The sequence below is a fragment of the Eurosta solidaginis genome, chromosome 3 (assembly GCF_040869045.1).
Source record: "Eurosta solidaginis isolate ZX-2024a chromosome 3, ASM4086904v1, whole genome shotgun sequence".
NCBI classification, from domain to species: domain Eukaryota; kingdom Metazoa; phylum Arthropoda; class Insecta; order Diptera; family Tephritidae; genus Eurosta; species Eurosta solidaginis.
In genome coordinates this window covers 264420744-264445649 of record NC_090321.1, presented here as the reverse complement: position 1 = coordinate 264445649, position 24906 = coordinate 264420744, and the positions used below count along the sequence as shown (strand labels likewise).

The 24906-nt window shown below is 38.0% G+C and overlaps 2 protein-coding genes and 1 long non-coding RNA gene across 15 annotated transcripts in view; 2 read left to right on the top strand and 1 right to left on the bottom strand.

Moving 5' to 3' along the window:
• LOC137245495 (uncharacterized) overlaps positions 1-16017 on the top strand; it is a 45147-nt gene extending 29130 nt beyond the window's left edge. For 10 of the 13 annotated variants that reach the window (XM_067776270.1, XM_067776277.1, XM_067776274.1 and 7 more), the window contains 2 exons: positions 14303-14453; positions 14527-16017. In XM_067776270.1, coding sequence (XP_067632371.1) covers positions 14303-14453; positions 14527-15919 — 1544 coding nt within the window. In that variant the 3' untranslated portion in view covers positions 15920-16017. Of the gene's footprint in view, positions 1-455; positions 550-4308; positions 4429-14113; positions 14215-14302; positions 14454-14526 lie in introns of those variants that run through there. The other 3 variants (XM_067776272.1, XM_067776271.1, XM_067776273.1) reach the window with 3 other exon arrangements.
• LOC137245498 (cyclic GMP-AMP synthase-like receptor) overlaps positions 1-24906 on the bottom strand; it is a 134148-nt gene that overhangs the window by 90546 nt on the left and 18696 nt on the right. The window lies entirely within an intron of this gene.
• The window catches only part of LOC137245503 (uncharacterized), a 359413-nt gene that overhangs the window by 333629 nt on the left and 878 nt on the right, over positions 1-24906 (top strand). The window contains exon 2 of the long non-coding RNA XR_010951335.1: positions 16378-16473. This is a non-coding gene — a long non-coding RNA (uncharacterized lncRNA). The remainder of the gene's footprint in view (positions 1-16377; positions 16474-24906) is intronic.

Here is a 24906-nt window from a genome sequence, read left to right as displayed (position 1 = left end):
TATTCTCGCCTCATTATGCAGATCGTGTTCTGAGGACATAAGAAGACAGCCCGTGGCGATTCTGAGAGCAGTATTTTGGCAGGCCTGTAGTTTCTTCCAGTGGGTGGTTTTTAGGCTTGGCGACCATATAGGTGACGCGTAGCACGTAATCAGCTGGCTAATTGCTTTGCATGTGGTCAAGAGCGTTTCTTTATCTTTTCCCCAGGTACTGCCAGCAAGGGATTTGAGGATTTTATTACGGCTCTGAATTCTTGGAACAATTGCGGTTGCGTGCGCACCAAAATGTAGATCCTGATCAAACGTCACACCCAAGATTTTGGGGTGTAGGACAGTCGGTAGCGTAGTGCCATCGACGTGGATGTTCAATATGGTCGACATTTGGGGCGTCCATGTTGTAAATAAGGTCGCGGAAGATTTAGTCGGTGACAATGACAGGTTTCGCGAGGCGAAAAAACTGGACTGTGGTCAACTGTGGTCGAAAGAGGTGATCGAGCGAATTTTCATTCGGTATTATGACAGTCATTCCATCAAGACTACCCTTCAAAAAACGTGAGTACTCCATAAATAATGTAAGGAATACTCGTTTGGGAGTATAGGAGTGTTCCAAAACTAATCTGTATTCATACAAAAAATGTGCTCCAATTAACATTGCGATGTCCTAGGAGAGGATGTCGCTTTGTTTGTGAGTATTCCATAGAGTACATACGTGAGAGTACTTTCCAAAGTACTTTCACTGTTGTACTCCATGGAGCACCCACAGAGGATCATATGCCAAAGTACTAAAGAGGAATTGTGTCGGAAAGAATTATCGGAGTGAATTTAATTTAAAATGAAGGTAAATGGAGAGGGGCAATACAACTTTTTATATTTTTTACTACGAATATTCTTATGTTATTTAGCATTTGCGTGAATAAAGAAACTAATATTTCTCTATACTATAGTATGTATACATAAAACCAGTGCGCATTTTATCAGAGTTCCCATAGTAAAATTTTATTATCAGTTATTTGTATGCAATATTTTACTTTTGGCAACTGTTCGATCGTCATCGTGTCGTGATCACTGTCGTTAAAAAACTAGCTATGATCGGCTGATGGTGGTCCGCAAACGCATTGCAAAGGAGTATTGTTGGAGTACTCCAACATGAAGAAAATGGAACACATAATCCAACAATTTTTGCAGGGTAATCCAACAATTTTTGCCGGGTAGTGTCATTGTTCGATAATTCGATAAATTCAACCGTTCAGAAAAGCACATTCTCATCATCTGTCAAACAAAATTATTTATTATGAACAAAATATCTTAAGTACTGGAACTAGCCAGAAGTATAAAACGCTGAACAAATTTCTATTCGCTTCAAAATTAGATACACAACGAAAACTTTGACAGAGATTAGATGTCATAATACCAATTTCAAATTCGATTTTCCATAGCCAGCGAAGATCGAAAAATTCTCATAAAAGGGGCCTATGTACGTTTACGCTTAAACTTTATATGGACTGCTAAGCGTCAAACTTTAAATACACCTCCCTCTGAAATTGCTGCGCATAAAATGCAATCTACTAAATTGCAATTAGGGCTGTCATGGAATCCAAGTCGGTTTTGCGTTTTGTCGGAATTACAAACCAATATTGATTTAAATTGGTGTCATAAAACCGAATTGGTTTTGCTCTTTTCGAGTGTAAATAAAAGCGATGTTCGAATAAGCTGTTTTGCAGTGTTATCGGTGCGCCGGCAATTTTGACGTTAATTTTTTTGGCAAAATTTTATAAAATAATTATTTTGTGCATCTAAACAGAAATAAAAAAATTTATTGACATTAAAATGGCATTAGAAGTTGCAGCATTTATCTTATTGGAAGAAGAAAGTTGCGAGAAGGTCAACACGAACGTTTTGAGAGATCGCAGCAATCCATTTGAGTTGCCAGAGACAGCGTAATTAAAAAATATTTCTTAATGTGGGTTCCTAAATATTTATAGTATATTTGCAGTTTCATTGCATACTATCGCATAAAAGGCGGTAACACAATGACATTTTTCATGTAGATGCGTTTAACACAAGCTTATGCATTCCAATAACATCGCCAAAATCAACCAAGATATTGCGTTTGTAAATATGAAGTAACTTCAGACTTGGCAATTGAAGTTTATTACCCCTTGCCCATTCACATACAAAATTTCGCGAAGCACTGTTGTAAACATTCTCCCTATGCAACAAAAATACTTGCTAACATATTTTGTGTCGTATTCGATTGTTATATTGCAGTTTTTAATTGTGAAAAATGTTAGAAAATTTACCAACCAGTGAGAAAAATAATTTCACTTGCAGTGTGCCAACAACACCTTTAGCCAAAGCAAATGTCAAATTCTTCTTATGATTTGCTTGGAGCATACGCTTGTGTTAAACTCATCTATATGAAAAACTTATGTGTCGGAGCTAAAACAAAAAGGCTTTCCGAATGGTATTGGACACCATTGAAGGACGCTTAACTCACTCGAACAGTGCTGCAGCTAGCAGCTACGTAACGATTTTTAGCTGAAGGACCCTATCAAAGATCAGTTAGCAACGATTCTAGCATGAGTGTAGGTAGAAGCACGGTGTCAACGATTTTAGATGATGTGCTTCGTGAAGCCCTTAGCAATATCTGGATGTTTCTCCATAAATTCAATCAAAATACTGTTTTGCATTGAATTTTTATGCTTTCCCCTATTAAGAATGAAAATATATGTATGTAAATTTACATTTATTTTTATAAAATAAACCTTTATTTACTTACATTTTTATAAAATATGCAACTACAAGAGAAAAACAACAATCAGACCAATTCTACTAAATATTCTCGCGGAATTTTGTTCTTGCGGATTTTTTTATTCCCGCGGAAAAATTCCTCCAATTCTTTTCTCCTAGGGAGAACAATAATTGGGGAATATGAATTTCGAATTTTCGAAGTCAGCTGTTTTGTGAATTGAAATTTCGTCGCGCATATCTTATTTTTTTTTTTAATTGAGAAGTTTAATTATTGTTGCAAATTTGTTTGAAATTAAGAAATAAAATATAAACAATGCACAGTATTTATTGCATTTCATGTGGTATTCACTGAAATGAGTAATGAATTGGTGCCACAGCAACATCAACAGCGTAGCATAAAAAGAAGACGGCCGGATAGCACAGATCCGCCGGAGTTGCCTGCTTTCATTTAGCAAAGGAATTTTCTGGCGGCCAAGTCGAGTTGAGTTCGCCTTTCGCTATATGCCAAAATCTTTTTAAGCCTTCTTAAAAAATCCTTGCGCAATTTCTGGGTAGCTGCATCAAATATGTATACCAAGAGCTCTACCGTTGCTTATGATACACTTTTCGACTAAAAATGAAGAATATTGTGGTTGTTGTTGTATTAACAGTGAGAATATTGTGGTAGAATGTACATACATATTTTAGCACAAATTTGTACAAATAAGTGTTCTTTCTTAAAAGAACGAATTTCCTTTAACTATTTTGATGCATTCCCTTTAATTTAACTAGTGAAAAAAACTCCTATGAAATGGCAAAGAAATCTCCCTCTCCCTCACATTCATAATACCTACTTTTCTCCCATAATCGGTTTCCGCTTTTTCGAACATTGTTCAGAATAGGAGGAAAGGGAGAAGTGAAAAAACTCACAAGGAATTTTTATTTCAAATACGAGGAATGGGAGAAGGGAAAAAACTCGCACGGAATTTTTGTTTAGAATTGGCCTGAATGAAAAAATGAAATCGGACCCCATTTAACCGATTGGTTTGATTCCGATAGCAAAATCGATATTATCGGATTCTGTGACCTCTAAAACTGACACTTGCCGTCTTTCAGTGAGTTTTACAGCTCCGGCTCACGCTCAATTCTCACGGGAATGCTCTGGATCATTGAGAGACTTGAGAAGCATATGTCGTGAAATTTTCGCACACGTGAAATGTGATAGGCAGATGTCGCCGCTGTTTTTCATTTAACTCATACGGCGAAAGGCTAAGCAGCGACATATATTTTTGAAAAAGTAGGTATATTAAAGGCCGCGTTGCCAACCTAAAAAGAAGTAATTAACAAATTATCTGGCTCACAAATTGAACCAGGCTTCTATCTGGATTTATCTGGCTCAAATCGTTGTAGTTGCATTTACATGCAAAATTATTTATCTGGCTCAAGATTTTGCCACCGGATGATAGCTACTAATTCCATTTCGAATATTAAACCGGTAACATTGGATTTCGTGACACCAAAGTAATTTTTTTGTCGTTTTTAAATCCAGTTCCGACAACAATTGGATTCCATAACAGCCCTGAATACGCATTATACTCAGATGTAACTGAAATATGTGTCAATGTTTCACCTCTAAAAATGGTGTAACCACTATTCATCGCAACCGATTCAGCTTTATGTTATACATTGTGGCCACCAGAGGTTTGTATCTCCGATTTTAGGTACACCCTATTCTGTACATAATTATTTAACCACTGCCGCTAGGTTGGCTCCTAAGCATTATCTAAGCGAGGATAAGCGTATTTTTGTTACGCGCACACATAAACGTATACGTGCAAAAAAAACACAGCTCTTATGTATGACAGTAACATCACCAAAATCACGCAATTTGCGACTTGTCCTTTCACATATAAAATTTCACGAAGCACTCTTATAAACATTCTCACGAAAAAAGAAAAATACTTGCTCACATACATATTTATTTTATTTAATTTATTTAAAGTCGACGTAAACACAAAGGGGTCGACTAATTATTGTAATAGGACAGATATATACGTAAACACAAAGCCATGCAAAAATTACGAGTACTCCATGCATGCATCTCTCAGTAGGGTAGGCACCTTGTCGTTGGTGTGAGGGCTTAGCCGAACTCCATAGCGCCCAAATATAAGGCGCCGTTTCGCCTCATAGGAGGGCGGCGGGATGTCGGTGACCAAGAACTGCGAACCCCCTAATCCAGGGTGTTATGCGGACCGTGCCTATTGGACGATTTGCAGCCAGGGGGCCTTACCACAGTAAGGGGCGCTGCTGTGGCGGACGGTTCTTTCCCCGTATATGATACTGGACCGCTGAGCCCGCCTTGTCGGGCAGGTGGTCGTACGACCAAGATTAACGGCTCATTACCTAATTGTAATAAGGACGATGTAAAGAGGACTGAGTCCCAATCCAAGGACGACAAATACGAATTAAGCGATGGGTCGGACTCGGGAGCGAGAGTAGTGCTGATTCAATGAACTCCGTGTAGAAGCACACAAATGAAAACGAAGTAGAAGAGTGGAGAAGGGTACGGAGCAGAGGAAGTAAAAGAGCTCTCTCGCAGTACCGTGCAGCACTAAGAATTGTACAACGCTTGGGAACAGTGGTCGACCCAACAGAAGTGGAGATCGAGCGGTTGGAATGGGCCCATGAAGCGGTAGAAGTAGGTCGAAGGCAGTTCAAAAGGTTTGCTGCGAGAAACCCTCGGTTCTGCAACCGGTACGAGGAGGAAGAAGCGTCGAATGGCAGAACGAAGAGGCAACGTTCGGCGGAAGGCGACAAGCCTGCTTTCAAGAGGCAGAAAGGACCCATTCCTAGAGCCGCGAGGCAGGGCAGTCGCATAGACAAGACAAGTAGGCCCAAAGCTGTAAGACAGATGGGCTGCAATAGCGAGGTAGCAACTACCTCGAAAGCTGCGAGTCAGAGGGAAGTTCCAATTAAGGAAGTAGGAGATAAGCCAAAGGGAGATAACGCTAAGACTCCGGCTTTCTCGGAGGCGCTAAAGGGAGTTAACGCTAAGACTCCGGCTTTCTCGGAGGTGCCAAAGGGAGATAACACTAAGACTTCTGCTTTTCCCGAGAAGATGAGTGATGTGGCAAAGCAGTCACTGACTGTGGCGCTGGTTCATCGTAGCAGTCCTTTCGGACAAATGACTACTGAAAGGTGGAGATCTGTGGAAAGGGAGCTTATTAGCTTAATGCTTAAGATGATGCGGGAACAACCAAGTAAGCCCCTTCCAACCTTTGATTTGGGGGGATGGTATAATGGTGTGAAGATGATAGCGTGCGACAATATCGCGAGCTTGCGGTGGCTGGAGGAAGTGGTTCCAAACCTCCAAAGGCAAGGCACGAAAGCGCGGTTTGAGGTGGTGGTTAAAGCGCAAATTCCCACGGTACCAAAAGTTAAGGTATGGATACCATGCGTGATGAAGTCGGAGGATACACTGCGACTTCTGCAGAATCAGAATCCGAACATACCGACACAGGATTGGAAGGTACTTGCTGTATCTCGGCCTACCGAGGATGGTCAGTTCTACATCTTCCAAATAAACAAGCAGGCGGAGGATATTTTGTACACGCAGCTTGGCAAAATGTCATTTGGCACTGGCAAAATTTACATGCGACTCAGGAAAAGAAGTCCGGAGGATAAAAACCCTAACACGCTAGAGGTGGGCGAAGTCGAGAAGGACTTCAAAAGCCTAAGGGAAAAAAGACAGGTGGAGGTCCCCGACGTTACCACGAACGTGCTAGAAGAGGACCAACCGCTAAATGGTGCTGTGACTCGCACAGAGGAACACCCGGCTCAACAGTCACGAGAGGCTGAAGGGGGCCTCGAATACTCTAAACCAAATGGGCAAGGGGAGGACGACGACGTCAAGACGAAGCTGCTGGAGTGAGACAAACAGCCCAATGGTGCTGCGAGTCCTACAGATAAACCTCCAACACAGTAAAGTGGCGTCGAGCGAACTCCTCCTAACCCGTGAGGAGGGTTCGCTTGACGTGGCGCTGATCCAGGAGCCGTGGCGCTGATCCAGGAGCCGTGGCGCTGATCCAGGAGCCGTGGCGCTGATCCAGGAGCCGTGGCTCTCATCGGGAGGAAAGGTTTCTGGACTTAGCGCGCGCGGGTTTGGCGTTTACTACGCGCAAACGGAAGGACGGGTGCGAGCTGTAGTAATGGTAAGGAAACAGCTGCATTCATATATGCTGCCTAATTACACCACTGAGGATCTCGTATCGGTTGCCGTTGAGCAAAAGAATAAGCAGGCATTTATCCCGGCGTCCTGCTACATGGCCCATGCTGCGGAGGTTCCACCGATGGAGTGCAAAACGCTAGTACAGGAGGAAGGGCGCAAAGGGCGGTTGCTCATAGGCGCATATGCAAATGCGCACCATAATGCGTGGGGAGGAGCAGATACGAACGAGAGAGGCGAATCTCTATTTTGTTACATCCTGCAAACCAATTTGCAGATAGCCAACAGGGGAAATGTCCCTACATACATTGGTCCAACATCCAGCAATGTTCTGGATATTACATGGAGCTCCGAGCGTGATATATCAAGGTATGATTGGATGGTTCTTGATAGACCATCCTTCTCCGACCATGCGTATATCAGCTTCAGCATCCCCCTAAAGAGGGTAGAGAAGGGAGGAACCTTTAGAAACCCTAGGTCAACTAACTGGACTAAATTCCAGAAACAAAATTGGGACAACCCAAAGAGGTTGCTAATGTATAGGAACTGGAGGAGTCGAATGAATTCGAAAGATTCAGAGGAAAAGCAAAGCCGCCATGGTGGAGCAATGAGCTGAGTCTTCTAAGAAGACAGGTAAAAGAAATGTTTAAGCTCGCAAAGACCGCGGAAAGCGAAGCGTGTCGGGACGAATACAGGGATCTACAAGCGTGAAATTACCAGGGCGAAGAGAAACTCATGGAAAACTTTCTGTACGGACATAGTGCTCCAGCGAAACAGCACGGTTGAAAAGTCCTAGCAAAAGGAAACATAGTCCAGGGACTAATAAAGAAAGTGAACGGGGAATGGTCACGTAATAGTGAGGAATCGCTTGAGGTGCTTCTCGACACACATTTCCCATCGGGAGACGGTTTAGAAGAGCCAGCAGACATCACTCACACTTCGAGCACGGAGCTAGTAGTGCCGGGCTTGGTGACCGATGTCAAGATAGAATGGGCAGTGAAAACGTTTTCTAAGTTTAAATCGCCGGGCCCAGACGGTATATTCCCGGCCATGCTACAAGTTTCAAGTATGGCGGTCGTGGAATAGCTTAAAATAATATTCGAAGGGTGCATAAGGCTGAATCATGTACCGCACTCTTGGAGAACTGCTCGTGTAGCTTTCCTACCAAAAGCGGGGAAGATCGGTCACGTGTATCCCAAAGACTATAGACCCATTATCTTAACATCATTTCTGCTCAAAACCTTTGAGAGGCTGATAGATGTGTACATAAAGTCCAACGTGGATGAAAAGCTGCTCTCCACAAACACCAAACGCAAGTCGGTAGACACCGCATTGCATAGGGTGGTAATAAGCATAGAGAAATCCCTGGAATATAAGGAGTATGCTCTAGGAGTCTTCTTTGACATTGCCGGGGCTTTCAATAATGTTGCAAAATGGGCGATTATGGATGGCCTTAATTACATTAAAGTACATCCTGCCTTAATCAGATGGATCGGCTGCATGTTAAATTGCAGAAAGATTACATCACAATGGGGATTGTACGAGGCCACGAAATCAGTGTACAGGGGTACGCCGCAGGGAGGGGTGCTATCACCTCTGCTGTGGACGCTGGTCATCAACCAACTGCTCAGGCGATTCGATGAGGGACCCGTAAAACTTACGGCTTACGCAGATGACCTTGTCATAAGTGGAAAGTGCCTTCCAACGATTAGTTCTTTGATGGATCGGGCGCTTCGGGATATTCATACCTGGGCATCTAATGTCGGGTTGAAAGTCAATGCGGAGAAGACGGATATGATCTTGTTTACAAAGAGGTACAAGGTCCCAAATTGGACCACGCCTGAGTTAGGAGGGTGACCTTACGGGAGAAACCTTGCACAAAATATCTAGGAATCATCCTAGACAGTAAGCTGTCATGGAAGCTTAACGAGGAGGAGAGGGTCAAGAAGGCCTCAACAGCACTCTATGCATGTAAAAGAATGCTGGGATGTACGTGGGGCCTATCGCCCTCTCATTCTCATTGGGTTTTTACAGCGATTGTAAGTCCTATTCTATACTATGGAGTTCTTGTTTGGTGGAAAGTCACACAAAAAACAACATACCTCAAAAAATTAGAGGGGGTATGCAGACTATCGATGCTTAGCATTACGGGAGCCCTGAAAACAACTCCGACGGCTGCACTGTATGCCATTCTGCACATTCCACCTGTAGACCTGGTAGCAAAGAACAAAGCATTAACAACCGCAACCAGGCTCGGTGCCTCAGGGCAGCTTGAGCGCCGACCATATGGCCATAGTAGTATAGCGTCATCAATCACTAGACGAACATACTACCTGATTCCCTATCTGCGCTTCGAGGGAGATCTTAAGGCCACAACAGAGGTGGACGGTTGGCGCAAGGGTGCGCAAATGGCGGACGAGGCGATACATCCTCAGATCCTACAGGCTGCCGGATTACTGTGGCGTTTTCCAAGCGGAAATATTAGCCGTAATCAAAGCAGTAGAAACCCTGGAAGAGAATAGCTTAAGCTGCAACCGTGTTAACTTTTATATTGACAGTCAAGCAGCAATTAAGGCAATAATCTCGCATAGCGCAGCATCTAAATGCGTGTTAGAGTGTAAGCAGTCTCTGGACAGAACCGGGACAGGGAGAAGCATACATCTATATGGGTCCCAGGGCATATGGGAATAGATGGGAATGAAAAGGCGGACGAACTAGCTAAAAAGGGCGCATCCCTTGAAGCGTGCTCCATAGACGTCCCAATTAGACTGGGCGAGATTAAGCGAAGGCGAGAGGTGCACATGATCGACCAAGCGGGAAAGGCGTGGGTTCAAGCGCGGGGCTGTAAAGTTTCGAGGATTATGTGTAGGTCTTACAACCTTAGACTAGCAAAGTTGCTTCTATCATTAAAAAGAGAGGACTGTAGACTCAAGACGGGTATTCTGACTGGACACTCCCTTCTGGCGTCACATGCCTTTAAATTGATAGCAGATGTAGGAAGTGCGGGTTGGAGGAGGAACTGATCGAGCACGTTCTGTGCTCGTGCCCTGCACTTGCCAGGCTAAGACTCCAGCTCCAGTGATACAGCTGTCAGAAGCAGTGGTGTCTAGAAGCAGCAAGTGGCTTAAGTCCTAGGAAGCTTATAGTATTTGCCAAGAGGACGGAGTTATTTTATAACATAGGTCCTGGTTTTTGATAGTGTTTTTCAGTTTGGTCGTTAAAACAAACTTCTGGTAACGCTACGGACTCAATCAGTCTATGTGAGGTCCTCATGAACCGGCCAGTTCAACCTAACCATTCATGCATGTATGGAGTACTCGCTATGGACCAAGCGAGTGCTCCAAAATTAACCATCATTCATACAAAAAATATGGTCCAATTAACATTGCGATGCCCTAGGACTGGACCATATACTCCAGCTCAGCATTACCTCAGAGTAATTCATGGAGTACCTACATGGAATATATATAAGGTCCGAGTGTAAAAACCCCAAATTTAAAATAGCTGGTTTTATTCCAATAAACATCGTGTAGTGATTACAATCGTTAAAAACAGGCATGCTTAACCAAGGAACCGATATCATTTCGTTACGATAATTAACATTAAGAACGTCAAATTAACGAAATGATTTTGTTTCGTTTTCTGCCATATCAATACGAAATCAAGTCGTTTATGTTGATTATTAATTTCAAACTATGCTGGCAAAGCTGATTGATGGTGGAGTCATTAAGGTGAAAGCATTAGCCAAGCTGATTGCAACTTTTCTCATGAATTTTGACAGTACGAACATTTCTCAGAGTATTTTTGACATTACCACCAACGAATTACACAAACAAATTACACGGAGTTTGTGTGTATGTCCGCTCGCTGTTACCACCTTACGGCTTCACCATGGCTATAGCATTGCCAGCACAATTCAAACATAAAGTATCACGTTTTTGTTAACGTTTTTAACGTTAACGAAAGCTTTTCGTTTCGGTTAAAAAAGAGATACAATTTATCTTGAAATTTCTTTATCGATAATATTTCGAAGTGTTTCAACGGAAACGGTGGAAATTTTTTTATAAACGATTAGCTTAACGTTAAGGTGCATCCCTAGTTAAAAACGATCAATGATCGGGTTACAATATGTTCGTGTAGAAACATGAGTTGGTCCATTGCTGCATTACAGTGGAGTATAATGATAAGTACTCCAGTATGAAACAACTGGACCGCATGATCCTACCCCAACGTAATCGAACATTATATACTCTGCGTGAGCTTCAATTGTACATTTCATTTCAGATAAAAAAATTTCCCCATTTCCTCTTACAATAAAACTTGATAAGTGAAATATCATTGATTCAAAACTATTTTTTGCTAAGTTATAGCTTATTATTCTAGTCAACGACCCTTTTAAACTTGTTTTATATCTAAGTTGCCGTGGTCTTTAACCGATCCCGTCCATTTTTACTAGAAATATTTTCTGCTATAAGGAAAATATGTGCACACAAATTCAGTACGATACGTTAATTTTTCTTCGAGTTATGGCTCCCGAAACATAGAAAATTGCTTAGTTATTAAAGGGGCGGTGCCAGGCCCATTTTCAAAAATTTTTGTGTTTTCCAATTTAATGTTATAATTCAATTTAGAAAGTAAAATCTATTGATACAAAGTTTTTTTTAGCTAAGATATAGCTTATTATTTTGGTCGTTAAAAATCTTTTATATAAAAGTGGGCGTGGGCTTTAACCAATCTCGACCATTTTTTCTACTGTAGCGTCATGTAGTGCCAGCCAACTAAAAATAAAACTAAAAACTAAAATAGCTGGCATCACCCCCACATGCAACCATGCATGTATGCACTTGGTGTTACTGGGTGAAAGAGTCGAATGACGGAGAGAATTCTGATTGGCTGAATCTTCCGTTACCCGACTCTATCACGCCACTGCATCATGCGATTTTACCGCTATGCACTTTTGGCATAGCGGCAGGGCCGCTTTGAAGCGTCAGCATTTTTCTAGTCTTTAACTTTGGTTACAATTTTTCCAGTTTTTTGTTTTAATATTTTCCGATTGCGCGTGTAGCGCGGCGGCCGGCTCAATTCAAACTCAAAACTGTAGAAAAATGCTGACGCTTCAAAGCGGCCCTGCCGCTATGCCAAAAGTGCATAGCGGTAAAATCGCATGATGCAGTGGCGTGATAGAGTCGAGTAACGGAAGATTCAGCCAATCAGAATTCTCTCCGTCATTCGACTCTTTCACCCAGTAACACCAAGTGCATACATGCATGTTTGCATGTGGGGGTGATGCCAGCTATTTTAGTTTTATTTTTAGTTTTTAGTTGGTTGGCACTACATGACGCTACACTACAAATATTTTGTGCTATAGGGAAAATTTGTGTACCAAATTTCATTACGACCTGTTAATTTTTCTTTGAGTTATGGCTCCCGAAACAGAAAATTTCTTACGTCATATAAGGGGCGGTGCCACGCCCATTTTTTTTAGATTTGAAGTTTTTCCTATTTATTGTTATAAATACACTTGGGAATTGAAATACCATTGATATAAAGCTCTTTTTTGCAAATATATAGCTTATTTTATTCGTCCACGACCCTTTAAAAATCTTTTATATAAAAGTGGGCGTGATCCTTACCCGATTTCGTTAATTTTCCTTCAAAGCATTCCTTATAGTAAAGGGAACCTCTCTGCCGAATTCGGTTATGGTAGGTTTAACGACTTTTGATTTATGATTATTTGTAAAATTGATTTTATCACAAGTGGGCAGTGCCACGCCCATTTTCAAAATTGTTTTCAAATTTTTATCAAGAGTCTCACGTCAAATTTCAACATTCTAGGTGTATTATTTACTAAATAATCAGGTGGTTTGTGTTTTCCAAAATGTTATATATATAAAAAGTGGACGTGGTTATCATCCGATTTGGCTCATTTTCAAAACCAAAAATGATCATGTAAATAATTAAGATTTTATGCAGATAAATCTTTTAAGAACAAATATTTTTTTTGGTTAATACACCCACGTACGTATGTAAGGAAAACAACAAATGAAGGCGAATTATAGTATATTGTAACGAATTTAGGGAAACTCCGCTTACTTGAAACATTCTGATAACGTCCGAATCGCTAAACTGTTGAATCACTCCAATAATCAGTATTGCAAACTGGTTGTTGTTGTTGTAGCAGTTGCAAACTGGTCTTTATTTAGGCTTGGCGACTATATCGAGATATCGTTCGGTGAAACCTCGCTTAGCGCAACGCGTACAGACAAGCATCTGATCATTTTAAGTATTCGTATTTTTTTCGGCAGGCGCAGCAGTACCAGTCACTAGGATCGGGGTTAGGTTCCAAGCCTACGCAGTTAGGTACTCCTAGGATGAAATTTTTTAAACCGTCCGCAAGAAATTGAGAACCGTTGCATTGAAGTGCCAGCCATTGGTCGTGGCAAAAACACCGGATGCCGTATATAGAACCGTTTTCCATGGGAGATCCGAAATTGTCAAAAGGTCGATTTTCCTAAATACATATAAACAACACCTTTCCTAAATATACTCTTTTAAATAAGAGAATGAAGGCCTTAAAAGTAAATACGCCGGCTGTATACTATGGATCCTACGCCGCCGCCGCCGAAAAAGTGATCGGCGTAAACCCCTTGGTGTTGTTGTTGTTGTATTAACGATAAAGACTCTCCGAAGGTTATGCTCGGCTATCTCGGGAACGATTAATATGAGCACATGAAACCTTCCAGGCAATACCGGCGCCCCTTCCCACCCCCTAGTTCCATGAGGGGTTGTTGTTGTGGCGATAAGGTTGCTCCCCGATGACTTTGGGTAGTGTTATCGATGTGATGGGCCTTTGCCGAATACAGATCCGGTACGCTCTAGTAACGCAGCACCATTAAGGCACATTAAACCTTCAGGCCATCCCTCCCTCCCCACTCCCAATTTCCATGAGGAGGTTGGGGTCGCCAGAACCTCGTCTGTTAGTGAAACAGGATTCGCCGCGGATAGGGGAGAAACTATATATTGCGCTGGCATCCTGAAAGGGTTGCGCTACACAGCTCCTTGAATCTGGTATTTTAGTCGCCTCTTACGACAGGCATACCTACCGCGGGTATATTCTGACCCCCTAACCCGCTGGTAGGATCTTGGGTAAACACCACTGTCAGTTATCGCGCTTTGGTAAATTGCTTACAATCGTTTAGACGGTAATATTCTAAATCTAACATGCTATGTAATGTGCGTAATTTTATTTATATCTTACATATGTACGTATTCCCAAAGTCCTGAATTATAGCTAAATTTGTTTATTTGTAACAAAACGTAAATAAGACTCTTTATGACTATATTTCACAGATGCGTCTAAACGAAAATGGAAGAATTTGCGCGACAGTTATACCAAATATTTACGTTCATTTCGCATTGGTACAAAAACGTCAAAGAAATATCAGTATTGGGCTCATGCCGATCATATGGACTTTTTGAAACCCTATCAGGGACCTGGAAGGTATGTTTGCTATGAGAGCTACCCCTTCGAACGTATTAAAGCTTTAAAAATTATTAACCATATTTTTTTTTAGACACTCAAACGGTAATTCGAACAGCAGTAACAGTCACAAAGCAAATGAGGATAACGAAGATACAGAATGTGATTTTGGTTTTCAAGTTTTAACTAAAGCAGCTACAAATTCTTCTTCGGAGGATGACATCAAATTTAATACCGGAGCACCACCAATAGCAATGCCCACAAGTACAACAATTAATCCAGTTAGCCAGCCAGCAGCTGTAGCTACAATTCCACCGGCTATCTGTACTAATACAACAACAAATACAACGGTTACAGCTCTACCTTTAACAACTCCCAGTCAAATACCCGCACATTTCCCCACTTCAAGTGTAGTCTCAGCACCTAGTGCCAATGTCAGCACCGCTTTCTCACCCAGCACCTCAACTGCTATGAATTGCATGGCACCAAGTAGCAATAATATAGCTGCTGCAGTTGCATCTGTTGCTGCAGCTTTCACAAACTGTAATGTTTTACCACCACCGGTAACCTCAAACGCAGGCGCACTTGTGCTACCAGTTCCATCATTACCTACTGTACAATTGCCACCAATACAACCATTACACAAACCAATTTTAGGTCCCATATCAACAATGGGTCCAACAAATATGCCTCCGGCTCAAATATTTCCTTTACCGCCGTTGGCTAATGTACCAAAACCTACAGGACTGATGCCAGTAAGCAGTGCGGCCAACAATGTTGGCTGTCTTATTATTGAGCCACAATTGTTTGCTTCATCAGATACATTCAAGAAGGAATTAAGCGCCCCAACCATTGGTTTATTCCATAATCTAACTTCAGCAGCAACAGGTACAGCGCCATCGACGCGTATCAATCCACCACTTATATCGAAAATACGTCGAGTTCAACCCTCACCACAAACAACAGCTATCAATTTGAGTTTTAGCGCAACTCAAGCTTCGGCAAATAATACTAACAATAGCAGCAATAATAATAGCAGTAATAATACTCAGCCACCTCCAGCGAAGACGCGTAAAACAAGTGATCGTGCTGAAGTTGATATTTCAGCCATATTACAAGCGAATCGTGATCTCGATGCAAATACATTATTTTTCTTGAGCTTGGCTCGCATGGTGCGCGCCATGCCAACTAAATTTCAATCGCTTGCGAAAATGCGTTGCATGCGTATAGTTAGTGATATTGAATTGGAATTGGAGAATGTTAATGAATGTGGTGGTATGCCGCCAAATGATGATTCGCAGCATGCTAATAAGTTTTGTAGTACTGATTCGTCGCCCTCACCACCAGATGGTACTAATATTATACACAATAATCCAGTTGCGGACGCAGGACCAACGGAACATTTCGTTTATGTGATGTCACCGTCACGTGTAGAAAGCATGATTGATATCTCATCCGATGAAGATGCTACCATGAATGGTAACTAGTTTAATCCATTTAAAATAAATGTATTGTAGTAGTTTAACGTATATGTATATCATAAGTATGTATTTCATGAAAGATACTAAAAATAAATTTTAAGAGAATGCTTTAAGAAAATTGCAACGGGTGAGACAATATTTAATCTTTGTTTAAGGATTCTGATAAAACCGGCGGAGTATTTCTGGTTTCAATAGATGGATTGGATCACTTACACCCATTTTACCACCACATTACCCCCAGCGGGTTAGGGGGTTACAATATACCCGTGTTAGATATGCCTGTCGTAAGAGGCGACTAAAATACCAGATTCAAAGAGCTGTGTAGCGCAATCTTTTCAGGTTGCCAGCGCAATACATAGGTCTCCAAACCCAATTGTCAACCTCACCTATCCGTGGCGAATCATGTTACATTAACAACCGAGGCTCTGGCGACCCGAACTCCTCATGGATCTATGGGGTGGGAGTGTAAGGTAACCCTACGGTAAGTGTTGCGTGACCATAAGGTCAAGCAATGCTTATGGAACACAACAATAATTCACAATAGGGGTTGCCTGTCAAATGTAAGATGACCATCGTGGTCATCTTTATTCTTGCGTCGTAGTTGACGCAGGTTATCGCCCAAACGCTTTAGCGCAACTTAAGTAAAGCACACAATATTAATTGCGTAGACTTCTCGCACATACACTGCTTCTAATACCAAAACAAGAAACTGATGAACTTTACTCTTTAAATATATTCTTTTTAAAATATTTTATTTGTTGAATATAAAAATGTTCACAAACTTAGAAAATTTAATATATATGTATATATATATATATGTGAGCTGCTGAAAACTTTGCTTCTTGACGAGTTGAATGCGCGAAATTAATTGGCGTCATTCGAAGTGACGTTTATGAAGGTAACCCTCATGGTGAGTGATTGGTGTGGTCAAAAAATTGACGTGGTTAATATTTAATGATTGATGTTATGGTCACTCAACACTTATCATAAGGGTTGCCTTACATCATCCCCCTTTGGAAAAGAAGAATTGGCCAAATTCTTCTGTCCCAAACGTGATGTATTTTATCTTAATAAAAGTTTAAGACTGTTAAACTAAATTTAAATCTACATCTATGTTTAGATCTAAATTAAAAATGAAATTCTAAAGTCTAATTCTAAAGTAGGACTTAAATTTAATTTTTATAATTAAAAACAATTTTTTTGTGTTTTAATTCTACTGTATGAATTAAGTTCTTAATTTTTAATGATTGTTTAAATTTATTTGAATTCATTGTCTTTTTTTCAGGTTTGGAAGAAAAACATTTTATTTCTAATTTAACAATAGAGATTAACTTTAAATAATCTTGAATTTAAAAATTTAATTTAATTAATTTTTCTTATTCTATTTTTATGTACTATTTTTTTCTTTTTCGTTTCGTCATCAATTAACGTGACGTTTACGCCGTCAATACCTATTACGGTATACGGACCAATATAGATACTACTATGCTTGTCGCGGGGTTCTTTTTCAAGCAATACCTTGTCAAATACCTTGACAGATATTGGTTGTGAACTTTTGTTATATCCGGTTTGATTTTTTAATTTGTGTTCTGTAACTGTTTTATTCGCTAATTCGTGAGTTTTTTGAAAACGAAATTTAACTTCTTTCGAATAGTTTTCTATGTTATAAATCGGGTCTATTTTATCGGTTTGCAGTTCTTTTGGTAAATTAGCTGCTTTGCCAAATACTAATTCATATGGTGAGAATTTATTATCGAATACTGTGTTTGTTGTTGTGTTATGAAGAAAAGTGAAATATTTCAAGTAAACATCCCAGTCGGAAAAATTGGGATTTAGAAAAGATCTTAAATATTCATTGAAAACTCTGTGATTTCGCTCTACTGTGCCAAGAGTTTCATGATGGTACGCTGTGGAAAATTTATGTTCTATTTTTAATAGTTTTGTTAACTCTGAAAAAATTTCATTTTTGTATTCGGTACCTAAATCGGTTTTAATCGTCTTCATAATGCCATATATTAGTATGAAATTTTCAAAAATAGCTGATGCGACCGTTTTTGCACTTTTGTCAGGTATCGCAATCGTTACTAAGTATTTGCTGAGATCGCATATAATGGTGACAGCGAACTTGTTACCATTATCGGATTGAGGTAGAGGTCCTATAGTGTCAATGACAACAATGTCGAATGGCTTACATGGTGTTTCGGTTAGGACTAAATTTTCTTTTGTTTTTGGCTTAACCTTATTCAAAAGACATTTTTCGCAGTTTTTAACAAATTTCGCTATATCGCGCGTCATGCCTTTCCAATAATATTTGGTTCTGAGTTTTGCATAAACTTTTTTGCTACCGAAATGTCCTCCTAAAATTGGGTCGGTATGGTAAGTTGTTATTAATTGTTGTTTTTTGTCTTCGTCTGTCACAGTTTCTACGGGTTCGGTTAGGACGATTTCTAAATGTTTTAAAATTTTATTCCCAGTGGTTTTCAGATCTGATATCGAAAAATATTTAAAAAGATTATCATTTTTTTGCAATTCAATTATATTAATATTGCGCTTGCCAGCTTCTTTTTGTAGCTTCAAAAGTAATTCATCTAAATGTATTATTTTGTTAGCACACGCAACCTTAATTAACTCAATCTTTTTGTGTTTTAAATGCGCATTTAATTCAAAATTCGTAATTTTACCACTTTTATCATAATTTATTTGTGATTTTACTCTGGGTATTTTCTTTGAAAATTTGTTTGAAAAATTATCATAAACTTGTAATTTTATGTTTTCTTTTACTTTTTCTTCTTTGAGTATTTCTTGTTGCATTAATTGTTCTTGTTTTGTCTGTGATCTTGTCTGTACTGCTAAAATTGATGTTCCTGAATTTTTTATTTCTTCTATTGTGATGCGAGAGAGTGCATCTGCTCCTACGTTCGTTTTACCTTTTATGTATTCAATAGTGAAGTTGTACTCTGCCAGTTCAAGTCTGATACGTGAAAGTTTTGAAGAGGGATCTTTCATATTGAACAAGTAAACTAATGGACGATGATCGGACTTGACTGTAAAGTGTGTGCCATATATGTATGGTCTGAACTGTTTTATTGCAAAAAATATAGCTAAAAGCTCTAACTCAATTATTGATTTCTTTTGTTCTGAATTATTAAATGATTTGGACGCGAAACAAATTGGTAAGTCAATGCCATCTTTATTTTGACTTAAAATGGCACCACAACCAATTTTTGAAGCGTCGACAGTAATTATAAATTCCTTTTTGAAGTCTGGGTATTGGAGAATTTGAGGAGAAATTAAGGATTTTCGGAGTTTTTCAAATGCTATATCACATGCTTGATCCCATTTAAATTCCACTCTTTTCCTGCTAAGTTTATTTAAAGGTGCTGCTATGGAAGCAAAATTTGGTATAAACCTTCTGTAATAATTGGCGAATGCCACGAATCGTCTTACTGCATCTTTATCGGAGGGTTTCGGATATTTCTTTATTGCAATTATTTTGGAATCGTCTGGAAGTAGACCTTTTGACGAACATTTGTGTCCTAGGAAAGTGACTTCTGAACGCATGAAGTTGCATTTTTCGGGATTAAGACGCAAATTAAATTTTTTGCATGTTTGAAAGACTTGTTCTAAATTTTTAAGATGGTGAGCTTCGCTGCACCCAATGACTATAAGATCATCGACATATAAAAAGGCTTGGTTTGGAGAAATTCCTGAAAAGGCAATTGACATCATTCTTGAGAATGAATTCGGAGCTACGTTTAAGCCGAATGGTAAAACTTTCCATCGAAAAGCACCGCGATCAGTGCTGAATGAAGTGATGTCTCTAGAATCTTTATTTAATGGGATTTGGTGAAAACCTGAATACAGATCCAATGTAGAAAAATATTTGGCTCTGCCTAGATTATCAAGAATATCGTCTATTCGTGCAAGTGGGAATTTGTCTGCTATCAATTTTTTGTTTACGGCTCTAAAGTCAACACACATCCTGTAGGATTTCTGTCCATTTGGGTTTTTCTTTGGCACAAGTATCAATGGACTATTATAGTTGGAATAGCTGTGTTCTATAAGATCGTTTTGCAATAAATTATCAACTTGTTTATTAATTTCCTCTCTCTGACAATATGGTAAACGGTAGTTTTTTATGTAAACAGGATTTGTATCTGTCAATCGTAATTTCTGTTCATAAAAGTTGTTAAGTGTCATACGATCGGTCTTTAGTGCAAAAATATCATCGTATTTTAGACATAAATCGAGAAGTTTTGGTTTGGCATAGTTTGGCATTTGTTTTTCTAAAATTGATTTTAATTCCTCTGACCTTTTCGAATCTTTTGAAAGATCATTGATTTTATACACGTTATAGTTGGTGATTTCATCCGTAAGTATGTTACAATTTCTTACGTATTTTACCTCGTCAGTGACGTTTAATACCTTTATTATCGGATTGTTAGTGTCAACAATACACTTTGCGGTGAACACACCACTACAAATTTCCTGTGCGTCTATAAAAACTGGATGTTTAGATTTTTTCAGCTTAAATAAGCGATAAACTTCGCATCTAGGAGGAATTATCAATGTATTATCGGTTGTATTATGTAAAATTGAAATTTTATGGATATTTTTGCCAATGCCAATAGTTATGCTCTCGTTTGCATAGTCTATGATGCAATTGTATTTTTTCAAAAAGTCTTTGCCTAAAATACCATCTGACGGTATATTGAATTTGTCATCTACTACATTTAAAGTATGTGGAATTGAAAAATTTGAATAAAAAAGTTCTGTTTTAATGGTACCCAATGTTGAAACTGTATCTGTCGTAACACCCGTTATATTTATAATATTGTTGTTATTTATAGAAACATTTTGTTTTAAACTTGAAAGTTTTATAATTGATATGTCAGCCTGTGTATCTACTAAGAAAGTGCATGTTTTAAAAGAGTCATTGCAATTCAGTTCGATAAAATCTGAGTAGTTCAGGTTTAAACAATAAATTGATTTATTTTGAAAAACGTTATTTAATTCAGATTCTGGTCCCCCAGTGTTCGCTCCTGAGGGCCGTTGGCGTTTAAAGTGCGTACACTAGCATTATTTGTAGTATTTGAACGTCGATTGTTGTTGTTACTGTTGTTATTGCTGTTGTTTCTGTTTACGGGCCTGCTATTGTTATTTCGAAAATTACCATTATTTCGCGAGCCATAATTATTGTTGTTATTATGCCTATAATTGCTATTGTTGTTTCTGTTAAAATTGTTGTTGTACCTCGAAAAGTTGTTCCTATTATATTGATTTGACCTGAAGTTACCTCGAAAACTATTATTTTGCCTGTTATAACGTGATCTAAACGCTAGTACCTGCCTTTCACTTGTTTGGTTATTTTGTTCTACGATCATTTTCGCAACTACATCCTTAGAGTCAGTAAACGTAGTTGACGCTAAAATTGATTTTACTAGGTCTGAGCGAGTGTTAAGCCGACAAACGTTGACGGTTTGTTCGACTGCCATTTCGTGCGCTTTTTCCTGAGTCATTCCTTCTATAACTAATGATCGTTCTAAAGCATCGGAGAGTTCCTCAACACGTTTAGCGAATTCAGTATGATTATTATTAAAAACTTTTAACGATGCGATTTTTCCTGCAACAACTTTTGAGTTGTCAGGTTTTATTCTACCTTTTAATGCATCTTTTATTTGTTGAATTGTTGTTACTTCATTTGGAATTGCCTCACGCGCTTTCCCTTCTAACTTGGATTTTATAAACGAAATGAAAGTATTTGTCAAATTTTCTTCCATCAAATCTTCTATCAAAACTATTTTATCTATAAAGGATGCAAGTGAAAGCGGATCGCCGCTGTAGTTTTCTCTAATTATGGATGCACACATAGTAATAAAAGTTTTCTTTTGCTCTGAAGTCGCCATTGTTGGTTGTTCTTCGCTAATTGTGTCTAAATTATTATTGTGGAGTGAATTGGAAAATCCAGGGAAATCCTCAAGAAAAGATACGTGACTTTTTTTAATAATACTAGCTTTGTAAGCTGAAGTTGTCGATGCGTCGGATAATTCTTCCTCAGTGTCAAAATCCGAACTTGATTCGCTTTCTTGTATTAATTCAGAAAGATCTTTGGGTATTTTTATATTGCAGTTAATTCTAGAAAAACATTTAGTGAGTTGTTCTCTGCACTTTGACAAACTTTCGATTATTGAACTAGGCTTATCTCGATTTTCAAAATATGAGTTTACTTGTATTATTATTTGGTTATAGCTTTTAATTAAAGCATCTTCATATTCTATTGATTTTTTCGCTGAGATAGATCGGTTATTTAAAACTCGTTTAGTAACTTTAGTGAAATTAGAGCGTAAATTTTTGAAATTGGAATCAAAATCTGACATTTGACAACTGACATCTGAAAACTTTATTACATTTATTGAAAATGTTTACCTCCGTGGCAGAAAAAAAAATGTTTCATAAAAAAAATTCGGAAAAATGTTAAAACTAACGCTGTAGGCACTGTTTATATAAGAATGAATTTGAAACTATTCATTCGCTCAGTAATTGTGGTTTGTAATTTAAAAAAAATTTTTTTTTTTGTTTAAAAATCAGAGAATATTCGAAATATTCAAAATCGATGAGTTAATTGGTAAATCGTAAAGATTCGCATATTCGAAAGGCACTGTATTTAAGACTTATTTTGTAAATGCAAGTGAATGTTGAAATATTTTAACCGCACTGTATTCGTTTAATAATGCAAAGAGAAAAAACTGTTGGGATATTTGAAAGACACTGTATATAATACACAGTTTGAAAAGAGTCGCAAATGTAAGATATGTTGAAATATTTGGAATACACTGTATTCGTGTGATGCTTCGAAGGAATTGTTAACTATTTGAATGGCACTGTATTTGTTGCAAAAAAAAATATGTAAATGTTTAGACATCTATGATGCTTAATTTCCGAAGAAATAATTGGAAAAAGAGAAAAGTAAGCTTTCACCGATAAAATAAATTTTCACCATTACTTTGATTGACTGTAACCCGTCTATGTTGATATTTAAAGTCAATGAGAATTTTTCAAAATTGATTAGGTTTGAATAACTATCGCAAAATTTTGGCGAAAAGATTTGATATTTTTGGTATTATACATATAAAATTGATGTATAATTTGCGTTCCAAAAAATGTTTTAAAAAAAATGTATGAATTTGAAAAAAATATTTTTTCGATTGTATTTATTACGAAGCAATGTTCGCATTTAAAAAAAAATAAAAAATTCCAGTTCCATATTAATGTTCGAAAAAGAAAGAATATAGTAATATATGCGTGATAATATGCATGTGATGGCCGTATATTTGAAATTATATTTAATGTGCATTCGAATTTTTGGCGATATTTAAATGTTTATATGTTTATATTTCAATATAATTGTTTTATGTATGTAAGTAATTTGAAAAATTCAATTTCTTAATTTAATTAGTTTAACATGTTATTGTCTTTAAAGTAGAAAAAGTATGTTGCTACATGCGTAGTAAACAAATGTTTAAGAAAAGTACGTTTATAATCAAAAGTGTCAAATTGTGTTGCTGCATGCGTAGTAAACAAATGTTTAAGAAAAGTATGTTTATAATCAAAAGTGTCAAATTGTGTTGCTACATGCGTAGTAGACAAATGTTTAAGAAAAGTATGTTTATAATCAAAAGTGTCAAATTGTGTTGCTACATGCGAAGGCTACATGTGTATTACGAAAAATTGTTGCTAAGTTTATAGTATACATGTATTTATACTGAGAAAGCCAAACTACCTACGTATGTACAAAGTTAAAATTTTATATACGTATATGTTATGGTACTGTACCACCTTTTTTCTGCTTTGCTTGCTGCCTTTGCTTGTATACTGCTGAAATTTGTTGTTGTTGGTGTTGTCTTCCGTTGCTGCCGTTACCAAATGAAGCTTTTCCTATTTGCCTCTCGTTCTTGCTTCTGTCTTTTAGCTTCTTTTGCTTTCTCGAATTTTTGTGGATGAGTAAATGGCTTGGGGTTATATTTAACCGCTATTAACGGTGCTCTGTAAAGGCGTCACTGGTGGTTGTGCTTATCATCACCGTTATGGCATAGTACAGCCAGTTCAAAAAATTTTAACATATATGTGTATGTATGTATGTAACACCACAATTTTCCAATAACTTTCTTTCTTTTTAGTATATTAAATGTATGTATATTTTGGATTTTGTTCCAAAATTTTTGTAAAAGTCCACTTTTAGTTTTAAATTTGGTTTTTATTTACCATTTAAAATTTTTTGAAATTGTATTGGTTTTTGTAATTTATAACTTTTTTTTTTTTTGTAGGTTTTTGAAAATTTTATGAATTTTTTCTTTTTTTTTGTAGATTTTGAAATTTTATACTTTTTTTTTTTTGTAGTTTTTGGAATTTTATATATTTTTGTATTTTTTGTAATTTTTCGTAAATTTTTGAAATTATCTTACTTCGAGTAATTTTCTTTTTTTTGCATATATTTTATGAATTTTGCAAAAAAAATTTTCTTCATATTGGCACAACCACCACGCACTTTTTCGTCGCAACCACCACGCACATATTCTTCCAGATTTTATTTTTAATTATGCTGCTTTTGTAGTGCAGGGAATTTTTTCCTTCCCCGACGCCAGTTTTTGCCGCAGGCATGGCCACGGTCGCCATGTAAGACGACCATCGTCACGGTCGCCATGTAAGACGACCATCGTCACGGTCGCCATGTAAGATGACCATCGTGGTCATCTTTATTCTTGCGTCGTAGTTGACGCAGGTTATCGCCCAAACGCTTTAGCGCAACTTAAGTAAAGCACACAATATTAATTGCGTAGACTTCTCGCACATACACTGCTTCTAATACCAAAACAAGAAACTGATGAACTTTACTCTTTAAATATATTCTTTTTAAAATATTTTATTTGTTGAATATAAAAATGTTCACAAACTTAGAAAATTTAATATATATGTATATATATATATATGTGAGC